Source organism: Danio aesculapii, chromosome 7, assembly GCF_903798145.1.
Source record: "Danio aesculapii chromosome 7, fDanAes4.1, whole genome shotgun sequence".
Taxonomy (NCBI): Eukaryota; Metazoa; Chordata; class Actinopteri; order Cypriniformes; family Danionidae; genus Danio; species Danio aesculapii.
This window is the reverse complement of record NC_079441.1, coordinates 35,092,139-35,116,192: the sequence shown is the minus strand read 5'-3', so window position 1 is coordinate 35,116,192 and position 24,054 is coordinate 35,092,139. Positions and strand designations below refer to the sequence as shown.

The following is a 24,054-nucleotide window of genomic DNA, read 5'->3' as shown; positions in this document are numbered from 1 at the left end:
CAACGCGCCAACATTGCGCCTGCACACACTTAGACCAAAACACCCATGAGTCCACAAAGTGGCACAAATAGATTTGCTATTTAAACAATGTGGCGGAAAACGGGAAAATTAGGGTTGCTTTGGTCTGAAAATAGCAACATGTCATGGAAACACGTCTTGCGCCTTATTGCGCCGGGTGTATGATAGGGCCCAAGATGAGATGTTGCACTATTTTCCAACTCATTTTCTGCATTAAATGGTTCTTACAGTGACTAAAGAGATCATCTTCAAGACTCAAGACTCAAATTTGTACAAAATCTATACTAAAATTAAAGAGAAACACAAGTTATGTTTTTATGAATACCTCCTGTCCAGTAGTGGTGAATAAGGTGCAGAGAAGCTGACTTAAACTTGCTCAGAGAAAAAATGTTGTTATCAGTCATTGTTTACTTCACTAAGTCAGTTTAATGGTGAAGGGCTTGATCCATAGAAGGTTTGCAAAGAAATTTTAGGATCCCTTGTAAAAGTATTTTGTAGTATTTTCAAAATACAGAAACACAGTATTTTATTTTGATACATTTTGTGGCTGCTGTATTTTGTAGTTTATTTTGATTCACTTAAAATTGAGGTATTTGGTATTTTATTTTAAAATACACTTCAATGTATTTTTGTTCAACCTTGCCTGGGACTATGGGAAAAAATTGTCAATCGCCCGAAATAAAAATGCAAATATTTTGTCATATCCATCCATCCATCCGTCCGTCCGTCCGTCCGTCCGTCCGTCCGTCCGTCCGTCCGTCCGTCCGTCCGTCCGTCCGTCCATCCATCCATCCATCCATCCATCCATCCATCCATCCATCCATCCATCCATCCATCCATCCATCCATCCATCCATCCATCCATCCAAATAGGCTTACACTGATAGTTTTACAATTGCATTGTCTCACCAAGCAGATAATGAAAAGGAAATTAGGGAAATTTTATACTTTATTATTATTGCTCTGATTTTCTTTCTTCTCTTGATCTTGAAATTGAAGAATGTTTATTTATTTATTTATTTATTGCATTTTCAGTGGGGTTGATGACAAATTTTCCAGTTTTTTAGTGAACTATCCCTTTAAAAGTTTGCACTTGCCACTCATTTTTGTTTCATTTCAAATAATCCTTCATCTTTTTTCCTAGCTCACCACTGCTGAGAACCTAAACATTTATTATGACACCAGCCAGTTCAAAACCATCCTTCACCCAATGTGCTCATGTAGTCATTGTATGAACTTGTTCCATGGGGAAGGAGCCAGATCTTCCATATTTCACACGAATCTCACTAGAGAAGTTTTTTTTTCTGCACATCAGTCTCTCTTCACGTCAGGCTAACAGCTTAGCATGCAGCTGTGTGCGTGTGTGTGTTAGTTGGACAGAACAGAGCGTGGTGCGCTAACCAGAACCACCTGCCTCGCAAGCTCTGTTTCACCAATCTCTTACTGACCGATTTGACCTTTGACCTCCCCAGGGCCCGCTTCAAACAGTGCATGAATGGCCTGTGTGTGTGTTTTTGTGTGTGAATGTGTCAGTTTGTGTGGAATTATTCCGCAGCTGTTCTTTTGGAGGTAAAATTGACCCCTCGGTTCCAGACTTCAGAGAGACTCCCCTGATGGAACGCTTTTGCAGCGCGTACGCACCCGTGCAGAGCATCGCACAAAATGTTGCCTTCACTTTAGAGAAACCGCTATGAAATGCTGCAGACCAGCTGAAACAGATTGTCGCTCAGAGGAATTTCACTTTGTACATCATTTATTTGTTGCTTTGTGTGTGTGTGAGCATGAATGGGTTTTATTTTTTATTGTCCCTTTGGATAACATCTGTGGGTTGTATAGATTCGTGTTTCACCTGAACATGCTTTGATGGAGAGGTTTTTCTTGACGCCTGCACCTTTTAACACATCTGTGATGGGTTTATAGAGCATGTTGGCCATGCTGCGGCGTGCAGTATCCTCAATAGTCTCTGGCGGGTGGGGGGGGGGCCGCACAGTGACAAATCTGTTCAGCTCTTCATCCAACACTGACTAGATCCAGCTCATTTCCTTTTCTAACAGGCATTGGTTCGTGCCACTGTGATTTTGAAGTGTTTTTGAAGGAATCTTTTCCGCCACTGCTGTGTTAGCTGCAGATGGCCCTTTGAGAGCTGTGTCAGAAAGCACAGGCTGAAATTAAGTTACTATTTATCCCTGCTGAGCACAGAGAAAGCCTTGCTCAGGGCTCAAGCTTCCAAGAGCGCTTTAGTATTGATTTCACTGATAGGTGTCAGCCTGCCCTCTCTAAAAAAATTCTGTCTCTCATAGGTTACATTTTCATCATTTATTTCTTTTTTGTGGGGCTTTTTCATTGTTTTTTGATTAACTCAGATTTTTAGTGGCAGTTGATTGACATATATTAGTGAGAACTCAGACATTTTATTCAAAGAAACTTACAGCACAACAACCATAATAGTGCTTACAATCACTTATAGTTTTTAAATAGTTAGCCCTCCAGCCTCTCATACTTAAAATCGTAGTTTGAATCCCTCTCAGATTGGGGCCAGCAGAAGCAGGGCAGTGAGAGTGAGGTTTAGGCATCTGAATGTAACAGAGGCCTGCTATTAAGAGTCGTGCAGGCAAACCTCACTCACCTGGCCTCAACAGGTGACTAGCGATTGACACTAGAGCCTAAGCTCTGTTGTGTTCTTGTTAGTATGCCCACTTTTCATGTCAGAGATGCTGATTTGAATCCCGTTTCAAGTGGTTAAAGTAGATTATATTTAGTGCTGGAACCTGGATATAATACAATATAATTTTATTCATATATTCATAAACTGTAGCACAATTTAAAAATCAACCAAAAATGACCAAATTGCTTTATAGTATAGAAAGCAAATTTAAAACACAAAAAATACTATAAAAGCAATATAACACAAACCTGTAAACATGGAGTTCATAAAACACCCATAACATGTACTGTAATCACAAAACAATAAATGAAGCAATATTAAATGCCATGCAAAATAAATACGTTTTAAGCAAGGGCTGCATTCTAATAAAAAAATGGAAGACTTTTTCATAGTTTTGGGCTTGCTACAGAAAAAGCAAGATCTCCTATAGTTTGTAGTCTTATCCACTTGCTAAATTTTAGTCAGTGGATCTAAGTGATCTTGAAATGGTATAGGGCTGTAAAGCCTCTGTTAAGCACTCTCTGGCTTGATTGTGAAGGGATTTAAAAACAAACATTAAAGGGCACCTATTTTACCTCTTTTTCAAGATTTAATAAAAGTCTTTTATGTCTCCAGAATGTGTCTGTAAAGTTTCAGCCCAAAACACCCATCAGATTATTTATTATACCTTAGAATATTGGAATTTTCTGCTCTAAGCCCCCACAATGTAGCTGTTTTAGTTGCCTGTGCCTTTAATGCTAGTTCTCCCAGCCCACCATTTCCACGTACCCGTCAGAGTGTGCCTCAATCTATGCCTCAGCTGCGTCAGATAAACAGCACAGTGACAGACATGAAGGAAGCAGATCTCACGTAATGTTTGTGAGAAATACTACAGTAAGAACTTTCCCAATGATTATTTGATGTATTTGTTGTGAAGTTAATTCAAACCTTTATATGAGTCACACACAAACAAACTGGGATTGAAGCGTCCTCTTTTATAATTGTACTGACATGCGGCTGTGGTGATAAAGACGGTTAATTCGCACTGTTTTAAAAAGTTTTAAACTTGTAAAACTCATCCTTGATCACATTTGATGATCACAGAGAGCTGAACAGATCTTTTAATCCCGGTTGCTTTGCACATGTCCTGTCTTGTTGATGTGATTATGCGCGTACCTACGGAGACATGTTAATACGTGGCTGTGAATCAATTTGGTGGGTGGGGAAACCACACTCCTACGTCATGTTGTGATCAGCCTCAAAATGGGAGGGATTTGGATCCCATTTTAACATCAGGAAATTTAAAAGAGAGACTTATTGTCTTTATATTACGCCAATATGATTGTGGACACACTATACCTGCACAAAGTTCTGTCCAAACAGCTTCCAAACGATCATTTTCATCATGGGTGCCCTTTACAATTGATGTCAATTCTACACTTAATTGGCAGCCTGTTGAGTGGTGTTAAAATGGGTTTGATGGGCTCATATTTAAGTTTTCTAGCAGGAAATCAAGCTGCTGTATTCTGAACTAACTGCAATCCCAGGCACCCATGACTAAGGAACACCAACATATAGTGCAAGAAATTGCAGTAGTCAAGTCGAGATGTTACAAATGCATGCATAGCTATTTCAGGCTTCAAAGAGGGCTTCAATTTTGAAAGAAAATGGATATAATAAAAACAGAACTTAACCACCGTACTTGTCTATCAAATTTGAAGTTCATGTCAAGCCAAACACCCACATTTCTGACACAAATAGTACTGTATGGTGACTGACAAAGTATCAATACATGTGTTTATGTGTAACATGGTTCATCGGGACCAAATTTGGATGAGAGTTAGTGTAACAAAGACCAGGTGGCAATAGCTTTGCAGGTAAACTTCACTACCCTGGCCTCATGAGGCACACTAGGGGTAACAGTTTTAGCATCTTTGCTATCACTCCTGCCTCCCATGCCAGAATCACCAGTTTGAAGTAGAACTGGAGGGTTTGCATATGTGCTGTGACCCAAATGGGAATAAGGTTTAGGGGTGTGAATGGAGCAAAGGCTATATTTGAAGTGGATCAAAACCTTTTATCAATCAAAATTGTTCTAGAAATGTTGACCAACACCCATTCTTGTCTGACAATTTTGGAAAACTTTTTAGATTCACCACAAATGTTGACTAGTATAGTTAGTAGGAGCTGTGAGAGGCCTTGCTGTTATGCCCATTTAACACACCAAAGAATACCACATTGAGCGCTACAATAGATTACATTTTAATTAAACACACTCAGACTATTGGTATTTTTTGGAAATAATATTTTTGGACATCCCTGCTCTAAATGTCAGTATCTGTGATTGCAGGAGTTACTGAGAAAGACGGGGAGGGAAAGAGCAAAGAAAAAGAAAGAGAGGCCAAAGGTAAAGGAACAAGTCCAGAGGAAGTAAAGAAAGAAGGAGAAGCTTCAGTAAAGGAGGACGTGGAGAAAGAGAAGATGTGTTGGCGGGTTGGTCTGAAGGTGGCCTGGGACATCCACACACCAGGTCTGGCTTTGCCTCTCCAGTCTGGAGACTGCTACTATATGACAGGTACACAATCACATTTATCTGTATCCAGAAACGGTAGACTCAAGTGCTTGTATAAAGCGGATTGGACCGTCTCGGTCATGTTGAAGTGCATTAGACCAGGAATTATCTTTCCCAGAGGACGTGCACATCGACATGCTTTTATATACATGTGTGTGTCTGTTTCCATAGGATTCGTTTCCACACGGTCCTTATCATGTGTATCAGAGAGGTTAAGAAAACCAAATGTTATTTTATGATGCGACGTGACCCCTGTCTGAGAGCAGGACTGAGAGGGAGAATCAGTAAATCAGACTTTTATTACTGATGGCTTCAACAGATGCCCCCCGTCTGCGACCCCACAGACGTACAAACTCCCTATTCTAAATATCCCATAAAGAGCGTCTCATGACCTTGATAAGGACACTATTTATTTCCCGATTTCTGTGTACAAGCATGACTAATGCTTCCCCCGATGGCACACGGTTTTATCGTCTCTGTTTAGACGTTTTCATTTGGGCTTTCCAACAGTTGGGCCTCTTTGTTGCTGGCTGCTCTTAACTGAGTGTTATTTATACCTACCTAATGGGGCTCTCAGTCTTGTGAAGCGACTTTAAACGAAAAGCTAAAGTAGTATAAACATAATGGGTCATAATGGGTTTCCTGGGTGTAGTAAGAGGGTGAAAGTGTGACTGGGAAACTAGGCTCATGAAGTGTTAATGATACTATGTCTTCTAGCTGAATTAGTCAGTTCTTTATATTGTTATTTTTATTTTTGGGTACAAAGCTACTTCTAAATGGATATAGGACTATTGGATATAAAGAAAATAGATATAAAGACTTTTAGCAGCTTTACATTCTCTGAAGAAGCTTTAGTTTAGCAAATCCTACATCAAATCAGTTCAAAGGGAAGTAAAATAGAAAAGAATAAAGGAATGATAAAAGAAGTAAAGAAGAGCATGAAAACAAATGTATATAAACATTAGATGTAACATAAAACTCTAAATAACATGAGAAAAAAAAGAACTATAGTAATGTCAACAAAAAAAACCAAAGTGTCATGCAGGAAATTCTGGGAAAGAGAATTTACGTGTATATTTTAAAATATTGTAACCCACGTTACTGATTTATTTATTTATTGTAGCATTTTTAGAGTTTATTTTATTTTATTTTTTACTGTTGAAATCACAGACATTTTTTTTACAGTTTAGATGGTTACAGAAAATGACAGGAAGTAAAAAAAGAAGGGAAATAAAAAAGGAAAAAAAAAAAATTCTGGTTGTAAAGGTGCAGTAGGTAATCTGCCATAATGCTAACCGGTTAGCATAATATCTTTGAAGCCATGCCTCCTGAAACACGACTGTGCGCACCTTAAACCCTCTCTCACGTGCTGTCTTAAATAAAAATCTACATTATCAATGTTGTAAAAGGTCTCTTAGGAAACTGAAAGTAGTCACATCAGTCTTTCGCCGGAAGATTACAGTGGCTGAGTAACACTTCTGTGCATATAAGCCATTTTTAACAACACAGTCTTCATAAGCTTTGCGTGACTAAAATAGTTTTAAAACACAACATTACCTGTCTAAAAGAAATACTTCAGCCATGGTGTCATCCTTTCTCCAGCGTGCAAAAGTAACTCCAATATTGATTCAGGATTTTCAAAAGTTTTGATTCAGCATTTGTTTTTAGCACTCTCTCTCATCTTGTGTGCACATGAATGCGCGGCATGTGTATGTACGCGAAAATGGTGGATCTGCATGAACAGAGGTGCGCTGTAGAACAAATCTACATTTGCTGACAGACAGTTTGGGCTACTTATCAGAATTATGGGAATTGTCAGCCCAACAATATTTAATTGGGTAAACATTTTTTAGTTTTATGCTTTATCTAGAATATAAAAATACATATAAATACATTTAGATCATTTACTATAATCATTAGTGGTGGAGTGTGAAGAGACTTTCAACCAGCACAAGAAAAATCTTTCTGAAGACAATCACCTACTGCACCTTTAAACTTAATGATGGAAACCGGAGTTAAAAGGTAAGAGTCAACATAACCAAAGTGGGAGAAGAAGGAAGGTGTTTAGAAAATAACATATATTCAGCTCCACCATCGTTCTCTAACATCGTCAGAGCTCTTCCCCTCCATCCGCTGATGTCTAAGACTCCTGTGTGCAAATCTAATCAGCAGGTTTTCAAAAATGGAATTTGGGACTGTGTAGCGGGGAACAATATGTTGGACCGACACCGGGCCCAGCAGCTAATAAGATTTTCTTAGCCGAATGCTCCAGGGACAGAACAGAGCTAAGCAGAGGTTTTGACCCAATAGATTTGAAAGCCCACTTTTAACTCAAGCACATCAGCCACCTATCATCGAGAGAATAACGATAAATATTTATTAGGAGAATTTGCTATGACCCATGACTCATGCCGATGCCGTGAGTGAGTGCAGGTTGAGAGATGCAGATTGTTATTAGATATCTGTTGTTTTAAAGGCTATTTTATGTGACAGGAAGGAATAATACAGAGTACAGAGAAAATCTAAAAGCGTTATTTTTGTGCTCACACCAGTATATGCTGCCTACATCAGACAATGCTGTGAATCCATTGATTTTAATGGGACACACTGCATCAAAGTCTCTTTCAACGAAAGTCAGTTTTGCTGATTTCTAGCATTTCCAGGCAGCTATTTTGGGCATGCAAGACCCACTTGTATCTGTCTGAATGAGGTAATAGTGAAATCTTCAAAAACTGTGACCAAACTTACAAATTTTAAATGACAAATTTCAAACCCACAGCAAAATTTGACATGAACATTGTTGTGTTAGGGTTTTTATTGTGAATAGAGTGTATATTTCTGGTTTATATTCCCTGTGTGTGCAAGTATATGCAGTTCTAAGCTTGAATCTCAGATAGTATGGCAGTTGCAGTGATGCAATGACTTTACTAGTTGCCAGTTGACTCTTTTATTTAGAAGGGTGAACTTGCATTATATGAGTCACCTTGGAGTGGTCATATTGCATATAGCAATTTCTTCTGTTCACAGCAATATGAGTGCACTATCCTGGTATACAGTTGAAGTCATAATTATTAGCCCCCCTTTTAACTTTTTTTCTTTTTTAAATATTTCACAAATGATGTTTAACAGAGCAAAGAAATTTTCACAGTATGTCTGATAATAATTTTTCTTCTGGAGAAAGTCTTATTTGTTTTATTTCGGCTTGAATTAATTTTTTAAAATCCATTTAAGGTCAAAATTATTAGCCTCTTTAAGCAATTTTTTTTTCGATAGTCTACAGAGCAAACCATAATTATACAATAACTTGCCTAATTACCCTAACGTGCCTAGTTAACCTAATTAACCTAGTTAAGCCTTTAAATGTCACTTTAAGCCTAATCGAAGTGTCTTGAAAAATATCTAGTAAAATTGTATTTACTGTCATCATGGCAAAGATAAAATAAATCAGTTATTAGAAATGAGCTATTAAAACTATTATGTTCAGAAATGTGTTGAAGAAAATCTCTCCATTTAACAGAAATTGGGGAAAAAAATAAACAGGGGGGCTAATAATTCAGGGGGGGCTAATAATTTTGACTTCGACTGTATTTGCTGTTGAACATATATCAAAATCCCTGAGCAGCCATGTACCCTGCTCCAATTATATTAAAATGTTCATGTAAACAACTTGTGGAATTTTAATTGTCTTTCTTTTTTTTTTTCTCCCAGTGATGTTTAACAGAGCAAGGACATTATTCAGTGCACATTGCTCAGCATAATTGAGTACACCCAATTTTGTTATGAAACAGATATATTTATTAAAATAAGTCACCAAACATAATTAGATAATACAATTAAATTCAAGCTAAATGTTGCAAAAAAAAAAAAAAAAATTACAACCTACAAAATTTTAACAAAATTTTTCTTTTTTTTTTTTTGCTTCCCTTGATTTATCCTCTTTTTAAAATGTTTTATTTATTATTTTCTATAACATTTGGGTGTACTAGTTTTTGGACCGTGATGGTAAGTTATTTTGTTACATAAGCTCCAGATTTGGCTTCAGTACTGACTAATCTAATGTATATGCACAAATATAATATTGTATAGCTTCCTATTAAAAATATATGATTAAAAGATAGATTTGTGAGGGGTGTACTTGTATATGCTGAGCACTGTATTTCCTATTAAAGATTGTTTTCTGGAGAAAGTGTTTTAGTCTAGGATTGATTGATATTATTAACCCCTTAAGATTTGTCCTCCTTATTGCCCCTATTATGCACTTTAAGCTGATTACTAGAATCTTGCAAAATAACTAGTAAATTATATTATATACTGTCATCATTTTAAAGACTACAGAAGTTAGTTATGGTAAATTAATTAATAAAACTGAAAATATTTTCTCCGTTAAACAGCACTATTTTTGAAATAATTGAATTTGACTGCAAAGCTAACACTTTTGTCTATAACTGTATACTGCATGTGCTGGACACTTTCCTTTTCAAAAACAATGTAAACGGATAACAAGTGGAACTGTTTCAAACTCTAAAAATGAATGAACCAGACTTCAGTTTGTTTTGATTTTAAATAGAAGTTGCCTCTTTTATTCTTTTTTTTGTGTTATTTTTGCTTAAATGTGTTAAAGACCTTAAGGGTTGGTTTATCCTACAGTATATTAATATTAAAGCAAATCTGTGATCATTTACATAAAAATATGTCTTTCTAAAGCCAAAAGAACTGTGTTTATCTTCAGAAAAGACTTAAATGCCTCATAAGGCTTGAGGTTTATTCTCAAATAGGCTTGAGGTTTATTCTTGTATGTCACAACCATAATGTACCATTCCACAAAAATTGAAGGGATAGTTCACCCCCAAAAAATTTTTAATTCTGTCACCATTTACTCAGCCTTTACTTGTTTCAAACCTTTGAGTCAAACCTATTTTTTTTCATTGGCCTTTGACACCTGATTTTACCAACTGGTTGTTTTAATTTATACACCTTTTTAGGTAGTTTAGCTATATTTTACCTTATATTTTCTATTTTCTTAGAAAATAGTCTTTTATATACTATTATGCTTATTTTGTTGTATATTTCTCACTCGTGTGTTATAAAGTGCTCTATAAATGGAGTTTGAATTGAGTTGAATTCTGTTGAACACAAAAGATGATATTCTGAAGAAAGCCGTAACCATTTACTTCCATATACAGTTGAAGTCAGAATTATTAAACCCCCCGAATTATTAGCCCTCCTGTTTATTTTTTGCCTAATTTCTGTTTAACGGAGGGAATATTTTTTTAACACATTTCTAAACATAATAGTTTTAAATAGCTCATTTCTAATAACTGATTTATTTTATCTTTGCCATGATGACAGTAAATAATATTTGACTAGATATTTTTCAAGACACTTCTATACAGCTTAAAGTGACATTTAAAGGCTTAACTATGTAAATTAGGTTAACTAAGCAGGTTAGGGTAATTAGGCAAGTTATTGTATAATGATGGTTTGTTCTGTAAGCTATCTGAAAAAAATAATAGCCTAAAGGGGCTAATAATTTTGACCTTAAAATATTTTAAAAAAAATTAAAAACTGCTTTTATTCTAGCCGTAATAAAACAAATAAGACTTTCTCCAGAAGAAAAAAATATTATCAGACATACTGTCAAAATATCCTTGCTCTGTTTAACATCATTTGGGAAATATTTAAAAGATAAAAATGGGGGGTTTAATATTTCTGATTTCAACTGTACTTGTTTTTCTTGTATTAAAGTTAATGTAAAAGGTTTTCAGCTTTCTTCAAATTATCTTCTATTGTCTTCACTAACACAAAAAGACATTTAGAAAAGTTTGGAGTTCTGAGTGAGTATCTGGTTATTAAATGTTCATTTTTGGGTGAACTATTCCTTTAAAACAGTTCAGAAAATTTCAGATTTATTGATTTATTTATTTTATAGAATGAATAGACTTTCAGTGGAGGGACCGATTATAATGTCTTAATGTGTTTTCCAATGATGAATGCGCAACATGAGGGTGAAAAAGTGATGACAGAATGTTTCTTAATGTTTTTGTTTCTAATCAATATCTGTGTGTATGTGGCTGTTGCATTGTATCCACAGATGATCTGAACCGGACACATCAGCACTGTGTACTGGCTGGTGACACGGCTAGATTCAGCTCAACGCACAGAGTCGCACAGGTGAGTGTCATCTCTTCAGTTCTACCACCAAGCTCTATGAAGTTCTTAACCAAGATCTCCCTATTTTTGCCTTACTCTTAAACACCCCACACTAATATCAGTCATGTTTCTTCAGTGTTGTACAGGTACACTGGACTACATACAGAAACGCTGCTCAGAGGCCTTGGAGAATTTACACAGCGACCCAGAGAAGAACGCCAAGAGCCTGATTTCCCTCCTGCCCTCCATCCTCCAGCGCATTGAGGACATCCACAACGAGGTGTGTATGAGAACGCGAGTGTTTGAAGCAATGAAAAACCAAATCCCAAACGCACGTCTCGAGCTGTAACAGATGAGGTTGCTCGGAGGTTTTTTAAAGGTTGTACTTTGCCATTAATTTTTCAAAGCTCAAACAATAGCCGTTTCAGCGGGCCAGACCATCAGTGTGGCCTTGCGTAGGTCTCTGTTGAACCCTCAACTCACCTGGATTACCACTCGGCACCTTAAAAACCTCTTTGAATTATATAAATATATATATATATATATATATATATATACCAAAGCCTGGGGCTCCAGCCTCCCCGGAGGTTACCGACCTCAACACTCTGACCTGATTGAGGCTATTTTGTTGAAACTGCCCACCAGGGCCTGTGTGTGTTCTTAAATGATGTATTATTATGTTATTTATTATTGATACAGGTTTTTTTATCCCAGCATGCTGTTCTAGCAGAGCTCAGCATCCAGCTCTTGTTTGGTGTGCTGGACTGCGTGGAGACTGCAGTATAAGCAGCCCCTGATGGTGGGATCTGTAGAGGATCTGCTGTGTGTTGGAGTAATGGACCGTGTTAGTCTATTGATGCTGATAAAGGTGAATGTTTACCTGTGCGTTTAGGGCTGGTGTTGCTATATAGAGGGTCAGAAGAAGAGGTTGTTGGAAAAGAGATGTTTTCCTCTGTTTTTGTCTCTCTTTCTCTCACGCCCAAGGGTTTGGGCCTGCAGGGTCTTTTTAAAATTCTTCAACTTGCCTTGCTGTGGATTTAGAGGGTTATTTTAGCTACTGTAGATAGCTAGAGAATATAGATGAATTGCTTCTGCTTTGGTTTACTCTCCCACATCTTGATCCAAACTTGTATGACAGACTTATTTTCAAAAGATAAATTGTCTAAGATGATCTTTTGTGTACATTGAAAGTAGACCCAAGGAAACTTCAGTTATTGATGCCCAAATTTACACATTTAAACCTTTTTTATATTTCTTTCATTTTCATTTCAACAGTAGAAGCTTTATAATTCAACATCTTCATCTTTTTCTTTGTCTGCTTCATCTTTTCTTTCAATTTTTTTTGTTGCATGATTTCCATGCCACCTATAGTACTACATTATTTTGCAATGTTTAGGCCCACACAGAATCTGCACGCGCAGATTTTTAGCCCATCATTGATTCTGTTTATTTATTTGTATAAATGTGTGTAAATTTATATTTATTCAATTTTTAATTAATTTCAGTAATATTATTGACTAATATGAAAATGTTCATCTGATTTATTAACAATAGTTTGTAAAGTGATATTTTCTGTCTTTTAGTAGATATATTATATTAGAGACTTGCTTTGTTTACCAAATCAAGTGGATCTAATTGGATTTGCATTGTAAACAATAAATACAAGTTAAAAAAGATATTACTTTTTATATTATATATTAAGGTTTTAGTTATAATACTTCCAAAATAATTTGGAACCAATTTTTACCAAAAATTCTGTGCAGAAATAGCAAAAAATGTCCTCAGATTCCGTCTGGCCCTATTAGTCACTGGTGTTTACTTTATTTATGAAGGTGCATTATTAAGAATATATCTTTTTTTTTTTTTTTCATTTTTCGCAGTTATCATCAATTTTGGCATGATGTGACACCCAAACTCGTGATTCCATGTCTTCTGAACCCATGTAATGATAGTTTTTTTTTATTTTCTGTCCTGTCTAATTTGCTTGTGCATCCTGAAGTTTTGCATTAATAGTTTGGATTTATGCACATGCTTTTGTATACTTTTTTTATTTTATCTGTAGCTATAATTTTAGTTCATTTAGTTTAAATGCATTTCATGTGACTTTTTGGGAAATTGTAAGCTTGATTTGGATGTTGTAAATAATATTTTAAATTTGTATATTATTGTTTTTATGCATGCAATTTCTCAAAATTCACATGAGAAATCACATTTACAAAACCAACTCTTGCATTCCAACATTGCATTTAAACTAAACAGAATAATGTCAGAACATGGGTGAACTAATGTCCTGTCATCATTCAGCGTAACATTGTATATTAATGTAAAAAAAAAAAAGACTGCTTATTCTGACCTGTACTTATTGAAATATGTAAAACAATAATTGCTCTTGCTTAATTAGATGGTATTTTATGTAACAAAAAAGTACTAAATCAAAGTAGGTAGAAAGATGGTGGCAAAATATAAAGATTTCAAGCTACAGCTGTATAGTATTTTAGGGCTGTGATGTGAGAATAATATGTTGGCAATAGTGAAAAAATTAAAAGACATATTCTAACATATGAAAACGATTTAAAGCTGTATTACATGTGTATTGTATTGATGCTTTAAAACTCCTTTTCATCTTTGACCCACATACTGTAAAAGGCTTATTTGTATGACTAGATGTGCATATGTGGATTTACAAACAAACGGCACAAACTGGCCTCTATTGATTGAGTCGCAGCAGTGCTAGACTCGAGGGTGCACTGCTGAAATTGATTGCTAGTCTTAAAAGTGAGCCATGTTTTAGAGATGTCTAGAAACCTTTACCCATTTCATCTATAGGCGATAGGCTACCGCAGTAAGTAAATAAGAATGTTTTTATCCTTTTTTCAGTAACTATAGACAAAATATTGGCGCAATAAAAAGAAATGCTTTTATTAAACAGCTATGTTTATTAAAATAAATATAAATTTGGTCACCTAACATATTTCGGAATAGAGAGATAATATATTTAAATTCAAATGAGGTATTGCAAAAATAAAATACAATATTTAAAACAAATTACATATTTTTATTTTTTCCCCTTTATTAAAATGTTATTTTAATTTTTTTTTTCTGTAATATATTCATTGGGGTGGACTGTGATCTTAAAGGGGTGGTCCAGAGTTTATTTTCAAGGTTTGGTTGTGTTTAGAAGAAGCACTTCTCTCTTTGTGTCTTGTTCTTTGGAAGCCAAAATACAGAAAAAGCATAAGCTCTGTGGAAATAGCAGCGTTTGGATGAATTTTTAGCTTTCTCTGCTATAAAATTACAGTGCCCCTGGCCACACCCCTTGGCTGCACGGAGTGTATGAGCGTTTGTGATCTCACTAACCTGGATGTATTCTTTCGTAGCCCTCAAACTTCATTCGCTGTAGCCTTTGCTAAGCTAACTCTGTAAAAGCCAATGTCTCCCTTTGCATTAAACTTTGAGCATATTACACTCAGAGATGTTGTTTATGTTCACACAACTACATCTTTATCAACTAAAGTTTAAAATATGATATCGTAGTGGACCACCATTTTAAGGTATTTTGTTAGGTTAGTTCCAGTTTTGTGCAAATTCTCATATATATGCACACATTTGTTCTTATAAAGTATCCCATAAACAGTTTTAATTTAAAAGAGAGATCTGTAAGGGGTCTACTCATTTATGCTTGGGAACTGTAGGCCTACATGATAAACACCTGACCACTACAGTAGTTACTGCCACGTTCAGCTGGAAACATAGACTGACAGACTGTCCACCTGTCACTGAAAGCCTTTTGTTTCTGTCTTTCTCCCTCTCTCTCTCTCATTCTGCCTCCAGCATATGCAGGTGGCATTTAGTCTCAGTACCTCACAGCAGCAGACGGCTTGGCTCTAAATGCCAGTCGCATAGTTTCCAGCTCTGTGCCTGTTGCAAGCAGGCTCTGCGGGAAACTGGCCTCCATGTTGGCTCAAAGCTTGCGGCGCTGTGTGGGTTTTTCAACACAGAAGGACAGACAGACAATCAGTGTGCGGGGGGACGACAGACACAAAAGCGGCTGCTAGCATTTGTAGCCTCCGGCATCCGTAGTGAGACTGTCAGCGGTCGGTACTGGTCTGAAGCGATTGTAGGTTTGAACCAACACAAAGTGTAGCATTTCTTTGAAGATGGCCATATGTGAAAGTGAACCCTGGGTGTCTGATCTCAGTCCAACTAAAGATGATCCTGTTCAAGCCAGTTTCAATGCTTATAACTGATAGCCAACACAGGTATTTATGAAGCAGAATGAGAGCGTCAGCTGTGCGGTTTAACGGCACAGCAGATGAAGGACCTGTTCATGGATTTCAGTGTGAGATTTAAAAACAAAATACAAATACAAACTACATTCTAGTGTTAATACCAAGCCATGCTACTAAGGGGTTGAACATAATACATTTTTCTTCTTCTTCCTGTTTAGATGTTGTTTTTATTTGTACCTGGCTTGCCAGTTTTGTATAAGCCTCACCATAAATAAATGATCATATTTGCTAGAAAAAAAATACTATGTGTATATTTAATAAAGGAAATTGCTTCTTAATATAAACATTTTCTATCTTTCCCCGTATATTATTTTAGCAATATATATTCATCAAATAATGCTGAATAGTAAAATACATTGTTTTCCACAAAAAACTCAAGCAGAGAAAATAAAAGGCTTTCAGCTTTAATAATAAGAAGCATTAATAAATAATTATGATAATCGTAATAAAGCAGACAATCTTTATATTAGAACGATGAATGAAGACTGGAGGAATAAAGTTCTGCTTTGAATCACAGGAATAAGTTATATTTACAAAAGAACAGTTCTCTGCTTTTATTCTATATTTGATATAGGGAAATAGACTTATTTTTAAAGCACTTACAAAAAATAAATAAATGTACATCAAAAGTGATCATGATGTAGAAATCAAATACATTATTCTTTAAGAATCACTGAATTAAACAAAAAAAATAAAATAAAATGAAACAAATTTTTGTCGGGCAACTGTTTTAATTATTGATGAGAAAAAATTACTTGTTTGTTAAAGTTTAATGTAGGCTGCAATGTCCCGTTTATACCATGCCTGCTTGTTCCCACCAAAAACGACTTCTGCAGACATCGCGTGATGTTCTGAACGTTTATCATATTTTTTTGCGGCAGATAAACACACATGGCTCTCTGTATTTGGATTTTGGTGACAAAAGCAAAAGATTCAGTAAAAGCAGAATGACCGTGATATGTGGATGTCTCCATTTTGGCAGTTTGCTTTCGTGGCCGTCACCTAGCAACAGCTGTACTCAAAACAGCAGCTTAATGATGCAAGTGTACCTGGGTTCAGAAGGAAAAAAGACGGTGAACACAAACCAGTTGAAAAGGGGGCAAGGGGTAGACAATCGAACTTGGGTTCGGTCCAGGCAATTGAACCAAGTGTGTAAGCACCCTTAGTTTGCTTTTTGTTTGTGCATTACTCTATTGAAACCAGCAGGTGTCCTCAGTGACCTATAAGCACATCTGAACAATGAATCCTGCTTGTGAAGTGTCGATCAAATGAGTCTAATCAAATGAATTTAGCAGTCACAAGCCGGTGTAATTGTGGAATAAGAACAGCACAAATTATTTTCCCCAGCGCTTTCAAAGGAGGCAGCACAAAGACACTGAACCTAGCCCAGTATACCTGAGGTGATTTTATCTTTATTCTTTATCTTTATTCTATCTGCATAACTTCAATGTATTTTTTAAACCTTATTCTTTTGGTATAACCAATTGTTTTCAATATACTCAATATGTTAGGGCTTAACATCAAGCAGAGCCTTTCTACAATGCCTCTGTACTGTAGCTTTAAATCACATTTTTATATTTAAATTGATTAAATTAATTAACTGGCTTTCATTGTTTTATCGTTTATTAGCTGTGAAAAATTATTATATATATAATGATATAATTGGTGGCGCAGTCGGTATTGTTGTCGACTCACAGCAAGAAGGTTGCTGGTTCGTGCCTCGGCTGGGTCAGTTGGCATTTCTGTGTGGAGTTTGCATGTTCTGCCCATTTGTGTGGATTTCCTCTGGGTGCTCCGGTTTCCCAAGCACAAAGACATGTCGTACAGGTGAATTGAGCAAGAGTGGATGGGTGTTTCCCAGTGATGGGTTGCAGCTGGAAGGGCATCCGCTGCGTAAAACATATGCTGGATAAGTTAGTGGTTCATTCCACTGTGGCGAGCCCAAATTAATAAAGGGACTAAACCGAAAAGAAAATGAATGAATGATTGATAGATTTTCTATATCTTTATCGTTATATCTGTGTTCTGAACACTGCTGTTGCTTTTCATTCACAACAGTTTTAATGTTATCTTCATTCACACACATAGCATGAACAGACCATTATTAGTCCATAAATAACTGAACAAAATTTCCATAAAGATAATAATTGCCAATATTGTCTCCAAATAAGTTATTCAGTATCATTTACTTGTTTACTGAGCAGTTGTATATAAAACAACAACTGTGTCGATATTTAAAAAGACGATTAAAAGCTTCAAATGTTGTGTATTTCTGGAGTACAGTGACATTAGACATGTTTTGGTTGTTGTGTTAGCGTGTCAGTTGTGTAGTAGCTCTAAGCTGAGCCTCACTGGGGCCTGTTGTTTGGAGAATGCATTTTGGAGCAGTGCTTTTGTTCAACGCTTGTGGGAGGGTAAATGTGAGGTGCTTACATTTACATGTGGGGCAGACACAGATACACACACGTGCACGTGGCTACATTAAGCATCCTTAGGAGGGTTAACTCATCACTTCAAAAGAGTCAAAGATGGAGAGATTCCCAGAGGAGAAAGGCTGAGAGCCTGTAGTGGATTCTGTTGCTCCCTGTAGAGAAGGAAAGTGAGAGATTGATGGGATGAAGAATGAAAGCAATGAAGTAAAATAGGAAAAGAAGCAAGCCGAGAAGAAGGGGAAAGAGAAGTGTGTGTGTAGGTGTGATGTTTTCCGCATGTGTGATAAATCTTTACGTCTCTCTTGGGTGTTGCGTTGCAGCAGACGTACACAAAGGAAACGAAACAACAAACAGGAAAACAGGAAATGCAGATGTCATCATCCCCTTCCTATTGTGATGACACTGTTGTGATCAGCGTCGCACAAAGACGCGAAGATGTTGAGCACAGATCAGCCCGTGTTTATGTTTGTGTGTGATTTACCAGGGCTCATTAATCAAATATTTTATGTAATTTTTATTAATAGTACGTCTTTTCAAATGTATAATTATTACTTTATGTATAACTCCTTTACCATAATAATTAAATGTGTTACACTACTGTAGTGTCACTCACTCACTCACTTGTTATATTTCTTTTGTTCTCACACAGTTGGTAATCGTGCATACCATGCTTTTTTTGTTAACTTACATTGTATTTCTTTAGACTGAATAATCATTTTGCACTAAATGAATTGATTTAATGAGCATAAATGGTTTCCAGTTCTGTCTCTAATGGATTTGCAGTGAACATACTGCCTTAGGACAAACATTATGACTGTACATAGCGTTGAGCATAAAAAAACTCTTTACTAGAGAGTTGTTGTCAGATTTTATTGGTGATTTGAAATGTATGAAATTAAATCATATAGGCGGCTCGGTGGTTAGCACTGTCACCTCACAGAAAGAAGGTCGCTGGTTTGGTGTTAGTGATGCCAGCAGGTGGTGAGGTCAACCTGAGGTCTGTGTGGGTCCTAACGCCCCAGTATAGTGATAGGGACTCTATACTGCTCAATGAGTGGCATGTTTCGGATGAGATGATTAAATCGAGGTCCTGACTCTCTGTGGTTGCTAAAAATCCCAGGATGTCCTTCGAAAAAGAGTTTACCTACTCTTTTACAAAATTTGGCATCCTGGCCAAATTTTTCCACTGGCCTTTGTCCATCATAGCCTCCTAACCGTCCCCATATCATAATTGGCTTGATCTCTCTGTCTCCTCTCCACCATTAGCTGGTGTATGGTGTGTGGTCTAGCGTAATATGGTTGCCGTCATATCATCCAGGTGGATGCTGCACACGAGTGGTGAATGAGGAGATTTCCCCAATGTGTAAAGCGTTGAGTGTCCAGAAAAGCGCTATATAAATGTAAGGAATTATTATTATTATTATTATTATTATTATTATTATTATTATTATTATTATTATGAAATAATGCATGAATGAGTGAAATAAATAAATTAATTAATAATCAATCTTAGTGAACAGTATTGGACAAGTTGATGGTTGCCCATAGAGATTTGTACACTACTTGCATGATTGAAACAGGTGATATATAGAGACATTTCAAAGATAGCAAGTGAGTGAAATTACGTGCCTCATAGCGGTTGACAATAAAAGTGCACCCAAGAAATAAAAAAATATATATATTTTAAAATTCTTTTAAACACAAAAGAAGATTCGAGAATCTTGGAATAACCAAACACACTGAAAAAAATTATTCAAAGATGATTCCTTGGATTTACAATTTTTTTTAAATGTTAAGTGGTTGTAAACACTTTATATAAGTTGTATTTAAACAAACAAATTAAGTTGAACATTACTAAATTTAATTGTTTGTTTAAATTCAACCTATATAAATTATTTACAACAACTTTGCCGACATTTTTTTCAGTGTAGTTGACATTAACCTTTGACTTTCATAGTAAGGGAGGAAAGGAAGGAAAGAAGTAAGAAAGAAGGGAAAACAGAGAGATTTCACTTTGAAGAACCAACAGATTTTCCTTTTTAACCTTAAACTCCCCAAACAAACAACAATATCTTTTAGAGAAAACTCAAATAATTATTAAGAAAACGCCAAAGCATCCTCACACTATGAACACAGAGCACACTAGCTGCACCAAATTTGTTCAAAAGTAAAAAGATCTCTTACAGTTTTATAATAATGAAAATCAGTCAACACGCAGCCAACTTTGCTTGTCCCAGTATTAATAGAAGAGAAAGAAAGCAGGAAAGAAAGAAATATATCATTGAACACAAATGTTTTTCACAGATTTTCCTGAGAAGGAAATAAAGAAGAGACCCATAGATGTTTAGAAAAAGTAGTTGATGAATAAATAGGGTTGACTGAGGCAAGGAAAATATTGTTGTAACAAACTATTTAAAGGTTGCAACTTACTAAACTATATGTTATTTTTTAGAGCAGTCATTACTGGGAAAATAAAATTATTACAGTAATTGCCCTCCCAATACTACTACTTTTCAGTGTTCTGCCACTCTGGTCTTGTCACTTGACAGTACTAATACTGCCAATAAGTCATGTGTGTGTGCACTCATTTTTTTGTGATTCAGTATCAGGTCACAAATTTATATTATGATGACATGAGTATTACAAGGAGAAGGTGACTTATGAGTACATTTCATTGATGGATTTAGGGAAAGGGTTGTGCAGGTACAGTAGGTAGAATAAATGTGTGTGTGCATCTGTGTGTGTTTTTATGACATATGGCACAAATCTGTATATCTACATAGGTATGGCACTATTATTACAAGATGGTAATTGATTGTGAAGACATTGTTGATGTCCTCACTTTTCAAAAAGCTTCTAAATCATACAGAATTGTAGTTTAGGAATAGGGTTGAAGTAGAAAATACAGTTTGTACAGTCAAAACAATGGAAACCTATGGAATGTCCCCATAATTTTATAAAAAAACAAACCTCTGCGCATATGTGTGTGCGCATGATTGTTCTGCATCCGTCGTCCTCTTGGTGTATATGTGCCTACCTGCGTTCCCTTGTTAGCATGACCTTAACGTGGGTGTTTAGTTTGTGAAAATCACTCCCAGCAGCTCACACAAACGTCTTTCCTCAGTGACTCAGGTGACTGGAGCTCTGTTCCCACTGCTGCTCTATTCTGCTGCTAAATTGCCCACTGATGGATGGATAGAGTTTGATAAATGGATGGACGTCTGGATTGCTGTTGTTTCAGAGCGCTGATATATAATACAGTGCACATAAGCCAGAGAAAGGATTGTGAAGAATGACTGGAGCGCAAAACATTTTTGTCCGACAACCACATTTTACAGACTATCAAACACACTTGTCTGCTGTTTTTTTTTTCCGTCTAGTTGTAATTGTAAAGTAGATGTCAGCTGTTTGCTAGGGTTTGACCTCTTGTTCAAGGACTGGACTTTTCTGAGCTAGTTTTCAAAAGCTTTTGGTGCAAGGGGAAATGCTCAAGTTTGGTGTCAATATAACTTTTTTCTTAAAGTGGTCATTATTTTCAGGTAGTAACAAAGAATAACCTGATGTGTGTGTTTGGAATGGGGTTCTAATAGTCAATAGGTGTTTTAATTTCTTTTTCTTTATAATATTATGATGAAGGTCTAAATATGATGGCACTTTTTTATTTTTATTTTGTTTTTTAGATTTAGATACATTTGTATGGTGTTTTTATAGACTGTTCAATTGAAGAATGTTTTTTATAGAAAATTAGAATTAGAAGATTTTATAGAAATATGCTTATTTTTTTATGAAAAAAATATATTTTTATATAAACCAAAAATATAGAAAGAATGTTCTGTGATATTCATTTGTTCATTTTACTTTGGCTTAGTCCCTTTATTCATCAGGGGTCGCCACAGCGGAATGAACCGCCAACTTATCCAGCAAATGTTTTACACAGCGGATGCCTTTCCAGCTGCAACCCAGTACTGGGAAACACATATACACACTTATACACTATGACGAATTTTTGTTTTACCCAATTCACTTATAGTGCATGTCTTTGGACTGTGAGGGAAACCGGAGCACCCGGAGGAAACCCACGTGAACACGGGGAGAACATGCAAACTCCACACAGAAACGCCAACTGACCCAGCCAGGACTCGAACCAGCGACCTTCTTGCTGTGAGGCAACAGTGCTAATCACTGAGCCACCATGTCTCCCTGTTCTGTGGTATATTTCAATTAATTATTTGCAATCATTTCAATTAATTAATTTTTTATACAAATCAACATACAAGTGTGCATTAAAGAAGCAGTTCAAATAATTTATTTATGAAAGTAGTTTTTATATTGTTTTTCAGCCTTAACCAATCAATCAATGAATAATAATAAAAATTAAATGATAACTTATCATAAAGTTCATCATCATCTTTGAGATTTGTAAAGCATAATTTTCACAATTTAGAATTCAGAAATCTGACATTACTCATCAAACTTCACATACACACACTTGCGACGTCAGAGACTTTTTTTAGATCTTGTAAAAAGGGGCATAATAGGTCCCCGTCAAATGCTCCTGTCACAGTACGCATGGCCATTTCTGTTTTTTTTTTTTACATTTTGCAAAATTACCTGTGCAAATACAAGCTCACGGTGTGCAGTAAAGCTATTAAAAAAATCAAGAAATTAACCTTAATCTTAATACCAAATCCATATCTTATGAATCATTCAAATATCTGGTGTCGGATGTGCTGTGTGCATGAAGACTAATTTAAAAGCTTAGCTTAAATGTGTGATATATTCAGTCATTAATTTTCCTTTGGCTTAGTTCCTTTATTCATCAGGGGTACCGCCAACTTTTGCAGCATATGTTTTACAAAGCGAATGCCCTCCAGCCACAACCCAGTACTGGGAAACACCCATACACTCTTTTTTCAATTCACCTGTACTGCATGTCGTTGGACTGTGGGGAACACCAGAGTAAACCTACGCCAACACCGGGAGAACATGCAAACTCCACACAGAAATGCCAACTGACCCAGCCGGGACTCAAACCAGCGACCTTCTTGCTGTGAGGCGTCAATGCTAACCACTGAGCCACTGTGTCGCCCTGTGTGATATATTATTACATTTATTTTCAACTGCATCTAATGGAGACTTGAAGCCAAAAGTTCCACACGTCATGAATTAAGTGTATTGTGTGAGTTTTGGCCAGAACTACAGTACCAGTCTGTCCAACTAGCAATAGACGGAGACGACAGTTGCGGAATTTTTTATTTATTTTTTTAAACATTCTTTTTTTTTTGCAGTTCATTGTGATGTCTCCAGCGGTGTGGAGATGACAGGCTGCAGCTTTAACATGTTGACCTGTGCTGCTCTTTCAGGTGGAGTTTGAATGGCTGAGGCAGTACTGGTTCCAGGGCCGGCGTTACGCTCGATTTTGCAGCTGGTGGACTAAACCCATGGAGCAGATGGAGAAAGACTGGAAGGAAATGGAGAGAATGGTAAGAGAGATGGAGTGAGGTCTCCAGATTTTCGCTCAGTTCAGCGTCTGACACACAGCTTGCCAATTGCAGTGTTTGTTTATGAAATGTTTTGGCTAATTTGATTCTGCTACCAGTTGTAACCTCAGCACTGTTTAACACATTTTACATTTATTTAAATGCACAGTCCTTGTAGTGAATGTGAAACAAGTGTGCAGGTTCTCTGTGTGGCCGACCAGAAGACAAGAATAAGGGAGGCAGCAAAATAAGAACTTGAGACATTAGAAAGTTTAAAAATGTAGTTTAAAAAAAAATAATAATCATTTTTTAAGGTTAACTTTTTAAACTCCTGTGTAGAAACAATTGACATTTTTATTTATTCATATATATTTTTTAGCAACAAGAATTCCTTATCTGGAATATAACATATTGTTATTATTATTATTATTATTATTATTATTATTATTATTATTATTATTATTATTATT

General features: G+C 36.1%; 1 protein-coding gene across 2 annotated transcripts in view; it reads left to right on the top strand.

The window, feature by feature from the left end:
* Positions 1-24,054, top strand: part of fto (FTO alpha-ketoglutarate dependent dioxygenase) — a 238,346-nt gene that overhangs the window by 52,703 nt on the left and 161,589 nt on the right. For both annotated transcript variants that reach the window (XM_056461782.1, XM_056461781.1), the window contains exons 4-7: positions 5,012-5,236; positions 11,325-11,404; positions 11,520-11,663; positions 23,468-23,587. In XM_056461782.1, the coding sequence (XP_056317757.1) occupies positions 5,012-5,236; positions 11,325-11,404; positions 11,520-11,663; positions 23,468-23,587 (569 nt within the window). The remainder of the gene's footprint in view (positions 1-5,011; positions 5,237-11,324; positions 11,405-11,519; positions 11,664-23,467; positions 23,588-24,054) is intronic.